This window comes from Pyxicephalus adspersus, chromosome 2 (assembly GCF_032062135.1).
Source record: "Pyxicephalus adspersus chromosome 2, UCB_Pads_2.0, whole genome shotgun sequence".
NCBI lineage: Eukaryota > Metazoa > Chordata > Amphibia > Anura > Pyxicephalidae > Pyxicephalus > Pyxicephalus adspersus.
In genome coordinates this window covers 85,029,762-85,039,277 of record NC_092859.1, presented here as the reverse complement: position 1 = coordinate 85,039,277, position 9,516 = coordinate 85,029,762, and the positions used below count along the sequence as shown (strand labels likewise).

Here is a 9,516-nt window from a genome sequence, read left to right as displayed (position 1 = left end):
TACAGAACAGTGTACAGGTCCAGTCAGTACTGACACCCCATAGTCTGTACAGGTTGCGGAGTTCTGCCATTACAGAACAGTGTACAGGTCCAGTCCCTCATCCATCCCCTGCACACACCTCTCCCGGATAAGCAGCCTGTCGGTAGGAGGGGGTGTTTGGCCCCGGTGTTGCAGCTTCCCAGGCTCATTCCATGCTCATATTTGGTGCTGGCTGCACAGGAATTTCCCGACATCCCTCTCACGCATGTCTGTCACCCTGGCCTGACATTAGAGACAGGGAAAGGGGAGGAGAGAGGCCGCCAAGTAAAGGTGGAGGAAGACAGACATCTCTCCAGTGAAGTTCCCCGACTCTCCCAGACGTATGAGCCCCCTTGTACTGTGCATTCTGCTCGCTCTCCATACAGCCGGTAAGTGGCCCGCTCCTTCCATGGCGCCCTCACCTCATGCAGCATCGTCATGTCAGGCAGCGTCACGTGACCCGTACTATTTCCCACACACAGCTCCTGTCCCTGATCCCTCCATCCATCCCAGGGAATAGTGTGGGGGTCCCGAAAGTTGTGGCATCCTAATAGCCAGCTCACAGAACCTTCTGTGTCAATAATACCGTGTCATTATAACCCCCCATATATCTCTATTTATATGTCTCAGGTATGCCAGGAGGGACTGGGCATCAGTCAGCAAGAACCCCAACATCAAATCCAGATCACCTCACCCACAAAGCACCCCTCATCCACCTCATAGTTCTCAGCTTGTATGACTAAAGACAACACCTTTCCATTCATTTCTCAGTGCTGTCAGTTTTATTTTACCATCTGTGTCACATTGGGGAGATTTCCTTTCACTTCCTGCCTTTGTAAACCCAACAGGAAGTAGGAGGTTATTTTCCTAAAAGATTTCCTATAAATCCTTTTTAGTTTTCATGGGAACAAATAATTTCTCCTCTATTCCTGTTCAGATTTACACTTGCTATACAATAAAGACCTGATGGAGGTTGTAACCCTTCCATTCTCCTTCCATATAAATAGTGAGCCAGTGATTGTGATAAGCCTTATCTCTGTGATAGAAGGGATGTGTGATGAATGTGAGGAAGTGTCGCCCGCTATGTAACACCACTGATTGTAATGTCAGATTAGTTAGTTATTATATCTCTGAGCATTGCATTCTTCCTTATTTACAGAGCAGTACCTTCCCTAGCCCGATCCGCGTGTCTCAGGGTGTGCAGGTCATCCCATGTAAGAGTATTCACTTACTGTGTATGAGCTGCGGGATTCCAATCGTCTGTAGACCACATGAATCATTTAGCTTGGCTTGTCCAGGCATTCATCTGAGCTCACATCATCCTTGGCGAGGGGTGCTGACATGTTTCCTTCACTATAATATAAACATATTAAGACCCAGACACATACCTCACATGCTTTCTGTAATAGGCTGTCATGACCAGTCCTATCTTGCTATGAAGTTTTTCACATGTCATTATTTTTTCATTTTGGATAGAAAACAAGAAAGTTAAAACTTCTGTTGTTTGCCATCAGTGTGTAAGGAAATTTTCCTTCACTTCCTGTCATGTAGACTCAACAGGACGTAGGAGGATATCTGTCCAATGTAAGCTACTATTGAAATAAAACAAGTGCCCCTTATTGAACAATGACCTTACTGTTTTTGTTCTGGGGCAACTCCAAATTTTTATTATTGATGATATCGGTGATGAACAATTAAAAAGGGTAAATGCCCTTATGGGATGCGTACATCAATACAAATGTGACAGGGGTCTAACCTCTTACACCCCAGTTTTTGTATCTGTATATGTACTTTAATTACCACCAGTGCTGCTATTACAATTTGAAAGAAACTTTGTTCATTCAGGTTCTCCTCCTGACCCATTGATTCTTAGATTCACTGCTCTCATGTAGGAGCCCTGACATTGCATTAGCACCACATTGAATCGATTTACTGTTCATAACTTTTTTCTCCTCCCTATCAAGCACTTGTGTTTAGGGCAGGGAATGAGAGCTGCATCCTGTGAGCAGATCACATCCCCCCATTTGATATAATATAGCACCAGGTTTATATTAAAGGCTTACACAAAATAATGTCCACAGTCTGGGCACAGGTATCTGTTCGCATTACCACAGAGAAAGGGGACTTAAATCCTCCAAATTGAAGAAATATGAATCATCTAGATACTAAAACCCAAATGGCCTAAACACTGTGTACAAATCATCAGCACATTCTATGAAATCAGCTAACACTGACCTCTGTAGCTGCAGGCACTAACGAGAAATTCATCTTCAAATATCACAACAGCAGCACTGAAATTACAAATCCTCTCTTAGCAGAAACCAGAGCAGCAGGTGGAAGTTTGAAATCTACTGAATCCCGATTTAGGCGTTTTTTTTTTTTTTTTTTAGTAAACTTAGATTGATTACGATACCTTGAACTACATAGGTCAGTATAAGGTTGATTTATTGTTCTTTTACTGAATGTCTTTATTACTTTAGTGTCCATGCTCTTGGGACTATTCCATAATCTGCCCTTCATAGAAGGGCACCGGGGTTTATACTTTACAGAGTAATGCACTTCGTTACACGGTCATCAGGGTTTATACTTCACAGTGTTGCCATCCCCCTAGCCTTACCATGATAATAACATGACACATTATAGCCACACAAGGCTTTACGTTTTTGGAAGTCATTAGACCTGCAGTGACATTTATTTTTGGGAAAGTTCAGGAGCATTCCAGTGTTTGTGAAGAATCACTTGAAGTCATTTCCAATTCAATGCATATAGTGTGCCTATTAATACTGAATTCATTATCTGTTCATCCATTTGTTGCAGTTGCAATGAAGCCTTTTGCTGAATGTTTTATGGAAACTTGCTCTCAGTATTTTAGGCGTTGTGGAAATTCATATCACATTGTGCTCCATATCAAGTATCATTCTTGTGGGAATTGTGGAGTATCCTCACATATATAACAGTAGGGATCCATGAAGAAAACACTGAGGATGATGTCTGACTGCATGCAAGAGGAGTATTTCTCATAGCTTCCCATGTTAATAAAATGTGTCAGCTATCTGCTCTGCTTTTATTGTTCCTTTTTGGATGATGTGAGCTCAAATGCACCACTGGATTAGCAAATCTAAATGCTTCATGTGCTCTGAATGCTTATTGGAGTACCATAGTTGGTACAAACCATGGCTCCTACTGAATAATTACTGTTATTCTATCCATGGGACAACCAAGATAAAATATCTGATGGTACATTAATGAAGCTGGTGGTATTGTTGATGATGGGTTTCAGTCCACTGCCTATAAATTTGGAGGATCAGAACAACTAGAACAGCTGTGAACAGTGCTTGTGTATAAACCCACCTCCAATATTTAGAGCTACTAACTGATAGCTCTGTCCACATATAACTGGTACAAGCTCCGTCCTTCCTAATCTATGTATTTGGATGTTGGATCTAAAAATCTAGCATGGTAGCTTCCTGAACTTTGGTATATATGTAAATCCATCATACAAAGGGAATGCATGTCTATCTACAGGACTATCTAAGGGCTGACCTGCTTATTTTATCAAAGTACAGTAGGTTATTCTTGCTGACCTCAGCTGAATTCTATAGGTTTATAATAGATAGACAATGTTCTTATTTGGTAACGGGTGGTGAATTGTTTTTAGTGCTAACTTATTATACATATTATTCAGCTAATTTTGGTTAAACAATAAAGATTATGTTGATTTGTTATAAACACTACATACTGACTTGTATGATCTCTTGACAAAACTTTCAGATCTTCAGGGAACCCTAACTATAATTACTATATTCACAGCCCACTACTGCATTAGCATGGTGGTCACTGGGAAGAATGCTTGTCACAGTGCTGGCCAGTGGGACCAATGCCACCCTTACAGAAAAAACAAAACAAATTATTGGTGACACTTAAACTGACCTGAGAGGCAGAAATTGCTCATAGCTCAAAGAACCTCTAGCAACCTCTGGGGGAACCTAGGGTTAGGCAATACATAAGTAGTTAGCGTTTTTTTTTAGCATTGATTTAGTTTCTTATACTTGTTCAGTGTAAGTTAGTACAGATTTGTGGACCTGGTAATCTTGGTAGAACCCTTGTAACATGATTACACCAGGTCCAATGTGCGAGGAGCGTATATGCCTATGCAATACCTAGAAGTACTGGGTTTCTGTCCACGTTTTAATATAAGCAAAGAAATGGCAGACATGTATTTTTTTCTTGATATGGGGTCATTTTAAAACTTAATAGGATGTGTAGCTTTCAGTTTTTTCAGCTCAATGTAAAATATTGGTACCTAAGGCTTATATCAAAGCTTGGTTAACAATTTTTACCCATAAAATTTAAAGATGACGATCCATTACAATTCTCAGGTGCCACGAGTGATCGAATCTGTAGTCAGTACTGTGGTATGCCAAACTCCTCAAACAAGCATATCGTTATTGTTTGCATGTATGGGCTAGTGTACTGTGATTCAATGAGGATGCTTCTCAGAAATAGTTTTCATAACAGTTGTATGATCATTCTGTTCATATGTTGTTTGCTGGTGATAACACAAAACTTCAATGTCAGGTAAACTGAGCAAATTTGATTTTGGAATGGTTTTAAAATATGTATGCTGGGTTGTATTAACATCTTACATACGCCTTTCACTTATTACTTGGATGAACCCAGCCCTGCACAAAAAATTAGACATTTGGCACTGTGCAGCGTGATGCTGAAAATTTCTGTATGTTTAACCATGTTTGGTAAAAAGGAGACATCAAAATTGTATAAAGTAATTTCATCCTTTGGATTTTTGCACAGGAATTCACCATTGCATATAGTGGCTTAGTGGTTAGCACCCTTGCTGTGCAGCTCTATGTCCTGGATTTGAATCCAGCTAAGGATACAAACTGTGTATGTCTTGTATATTTTTATTTTTTTCAAATAATCCCGCGGATTAGCTGTTTTCCTTCAGAATTACACCAAACTTGTGCATGAGTTGGCAGAGGCATTCAATTGTGAGTTTTTTTTGAGGAATAAGGATTTAAGTAATGATTTATGTTCTCTGTCATATACTTGTAATGTGATAGTGCTCTAAAAATATTGTAAATAAAGTTGGCACACAGGAACAACTTTTAACTGCAACCGGAAAAATATCAGACAGGTGACAACTCTAGGTGCATTGCAACAGAGGTCTATTGTAAGGTTCATTGTGTGCAACTCAGATGTGCCAGTGGCAAAATTATTGATAAAATGAAAAGTATTTTAGGTTGCTACAGTAAATTCTGCATTGACAATCTTTAATGTGTGACCGATATGTTTCTTCCATACTGTTATTTTTTTTTTTTTTTTGGAAATTGTGTTTTTATTGAAAATTTTTAACAAACATACAAACCAGAAGACAATAAAAAAGAAAGTAATAATAAATAGCAAATAGCAAATGAGTGCAAAACAGTATTAAGACAGTAACCAGATCTCTTCAGTCAGTTATATACATCACCGTACAAGGTATGCTCAAATAAATTCTACATAATAATAGAATAGAACACATAGTAAGTGCACTCATCAAGTATATATTACATAACAACAGCCAATAACCCAGGCCAAGCAACAACAAAATGGAAAGGAGGATGAGAAAAAGGGCAGCGATAGGTGGAGGGGGAAAGTGTGGCCAAGACATAGGGCAGCGCATGGCATTTAGTCATAAGAAAAATAGAGCACAAGAGCAATAGGGGGTCATATCGGCAGCCGGGCAAAGTAATGGTCCCAGACGTCCCATGTTGCTTCAAATTTAACTACAGTATCCCTGATAAGAGCCATGAGATACTCCATAAGACGTATCTCCTGGATACCATACCGTTATTTTTAAATTCTTTGTTAGAGTGCATGCAAGTGCATGTTATCTCTGTATTCTAAATGTGGAGTGTCATTGTAGAGAGCAGTGACATTATTAAAAGGCCAAGCATGTGCTACTTGTCAAGGCGTCATCTATAATAGATGTAGGCAAAACGCCAACTTTAGTAATGAATACACATCTGTTGTGGTGAAGTACACAGAATGGCATATGCAGATTTTGTTTTTTCCCTTACAATATCACAATAAAAAATGTGAATGCAGAGCCGCATGCATATATATAACATATATGTATAACGTAACTACATTCTTGTCCTGATTTACAAATGTCAATGTATGTATGATATCTGATGATTAGAAACACATTTTATAAAGTCTCTATCTTCTATTTGTAGTCTAAACTGTAACTTTTTTTGTCCATTGAAAGGAAGAGCGAGAGAGTGAGAATAAGATTCTTGTATCTTACATATTTATCTCAGACCGTGTAACTCTATACATCAAACCTACCATATACCATGTGGCAAAGCTAAATGCCACACAAACAATACATGAACAGTTTAAATATAAACAAAATCTGTTTTACCTACCAATGAATTTTTTCTCTATCCACTACCAAGATTTACATATGTATGCCACACAGCCACCTGGTAAATCTGCAAGTAAAGTCCAATATTTTTTGCAGGTCTTATGAAGTTCTGGTTGCATGCCCTACATGCACTAGTACTGAGGACTTGTCCTGTGCAGTTCATTCCTGTCCTGGGTGGGAAAGTCCCAAAGTCAGTAAGTCAGTCCTAGTGCCAGGAAACACTAACATTTAGTTTGCCTGGAGACGGGAATGCTGAACCATTCATTACCCCTTCCTACCTACATCTGAATATTCCTGTTCAGCTACATTTTAGTAAGTCCACTATTATCTTGGATTCCTAATCTAGACTTAATTTCAGCATCTTGAGTAGAAAAGTTTGGCTGGTCTTTTTAGCTAGTTTTTCGATTCCCTAGCATCTCCATATTAGAAATCCTATCCATATGTTAAAATCCTTTTCTGTGGGCTCATCCATTCTGATACCTAGCCTCCTGTTAAGATGTTATTATGTGCATTACAAGACCATCTCCTTCTCTGTGTTACCTCAAGGTTTTTACTCTGTTTCTGGGTCTCTCTTGGCTGCAACCACTTCTCCCAATACTGGATTGATTCTCCCCTTTGTTTTTTTGCATTGCGATTTTATATCAGGTCTCAGACCTCACCCAAGTTACTCCTCCCAAGTCCCTTTCTTTTGCTATTTCTCAGGCCCCCCTCAGTTTAAGGTCCCTTTGTGGGCTTATTGAATTTCTTTAAAAAGATAACATTTCCTACCACCAACACCACTCATTCTTCTTGTGTTTAAAGCTATTTTTACAATTATTTTCTAGAACCTCCAAAAAGTTCTATCCATAAATCAACAGAAGCAAAGTTATTTTTCAAGATGAAAAATTGTATTCTCAGCCTTTTATTTTAAACGGCATCGCTGTCATGAACCACTGTCCTTTATCTCAGAACTTTTTGACTGGCCCTATGGAATTTAGGTTTTTACTAAACTAAACCTGCAAAGGAGACAAGTGGAAGACTGCATTTAACTACAAATGTTTTGTAAAACCCTTCAGTTTTTAGAGTGCTTCTAGTACTTTATAAACAACATTTTTAGAAGTTTTGTCTACAATTGTGCAGACATCATTACTGTCAGATCTTCAAACTTGTCAGAGAGAATGGAATCTGCTGAAAAAAGGTTTATTTGAAGCCCCTTAGGTACATTCCTTCGAGCACCAAACATGATCTTTCATAAATCTAGAGATAGTTATGGCTATCTCCAACTGGTCCAGCAGTCCAACAGGTTCAAAGATACCAAGTGTTTCATTTGAATTCACCAACAACTATCCATCAACAACTGTTCTGTTCTCGTTGCCCCCATTATTGACCCCAAGCAGTGGCCACCTGACACTGTGAAAACTTTACACACTTTATTAGTGGAGCTTAATGAATAAAACCAAAAAATATTGTGAGTTGGCATGTTGTTTATTGCAGCAGAGACAGACATTGTTTTATGCTTGTTTTCACATCTTTGCAAACTTTTTCTGTAAAGTACACTGAGCTGTGCATACACACTCTCACAAAAAAAAAAAATCAAAGCAAGAAGAGCATAACAGTGTGGCACATTCAGTAAAGCCATATGCTAATGTTTGCATGTAACAACCATGTGACATCAGTCCATAACAACAATGGGTTTTATCCACAAAGGTGTCATCAGTGGTGGATGGTATACTGATAATAGTCACTTTATATGTTCATGATATTCAACATATTCATATATTCAACATTCAAAAAAAAAGATAACATTTGAAAAAAAAAACATAAAATTGTATATATGATAAATACACAGACTAATAAATATGTGCTTATTTTATCATGAGTGACATTCTTTAAACAACCAAAATAACTGCATTTCATAAGGACTGAAATTTGTTTTAAAATATAATGAATATAAAAATTACTTGTGTAGATATAATACCAAAAAGATAAACAAATGTTTACAAACTTTGTAAATGAATGAATTAACAAATTCTTTAATATGTGGATTCTATATAACTATATACATTTTCCCATAGACTATACAATATGTGAGGATACAATCACCAAAAAATATAAAATACAAAACTAATCATTATCAATAAAATAGCTGATACCTAAATCAATGTTTAATCCAAGAGGGACAGAAGTTTTAACCTGTTAATCCAATTGGTTTCTTTTCTAGAGAGGACTGTAATACAATATTGACCCCACCAATGTTTACTAACCCTGATCTGATTGATGCTGCATCTGTAGGAGTTTGTGCCATTGTCTTTTATCTTTCCTTGGGGATTCCTGCATATTGTATAAGCAAAATATTTTTACTTTTTCTTTATTCTTTTTTAATTTTTTTTAATGTTCAATTATTAGTATTTTGCATTTGCTATAAGCAGGCTTAGAAATGCTTAACTAATACTTTAATCTTATTGTACGGTGCATCTGACTGTTTAGCTGCTTAAATAGTTCTTAAGCGTGTCTTTAAAAGATCCTATAATCTGTCTGCATGCCTGCTATGTATGAGTAGAAGATCTTTTGATAATTTCTTTAACTTTTTTTTCTGTAACATGGAAAAAACACCCATATATACATGGATACAATGTCATTGATTGAGCAAAAAGTCCTGTGGACTTTGTTTCAAATATTGTGAATAGATGGGCACTTTTTGATGTATTTTAGTTTTTTAGATTTTGTTTCCTGTTTTTTTTTTCACTTTTAGATATCTCTCAACCAGGGTATAAAGCAATGTTTATGTCTCCCTGTTGGGCTCCACAATTATTCATCAATCGTAAAGCAGTGGTTACCAACATTTTTTAGGATTTGACTCATCACATTTTTGCATTGGTGCAATGTGGTGCTGTTAATTTTGAATGGAACCCAAACTGAATGGCACACTTGCTGGAAAGGCTGTACACACCTTCTTTGATGAGCTTAGGTTGCATTAGGACAGCTACCAAATGCAACCCAAGTTAATGATAAGGGTGTGAAAAATATCAGTACACTTGTTTTCACAATGTTTTGCTTGCAATACTGCACCCATTGTAAAATAACCATTG

At 37.6% G+C, this 9,516-nt stretch overlaps 1 protein-coding gene across 2 annotated transcripts in view; it reads left to right on the top strand.

Annotated features, from left to right (window-relative positions):
* Positions 1–168: 168 nt before the first annotated feature.
* MSRB3 (methionine sulfoxide reductase B3) overlaps positions 169–9,516 on the top strand; it is a 62,320-nt gene continuing 52,972 nt past the window's right edge. The window contains exon 1 of one of the 2 annotated variants that reach the window (XM_072401298.1): positions 169–407. In XM_072401298.1, the coding sequence (XP_072257399.1) occupies positions 362–407 (46 nt within the window). In that variant the 5' untranslated portion in view covers positions 169–361. The remainder of the gene's footprint in view (positions 408–9,516) is intronic. The other variant, XM_072401297.1, reaches the window with a different exon arrangement.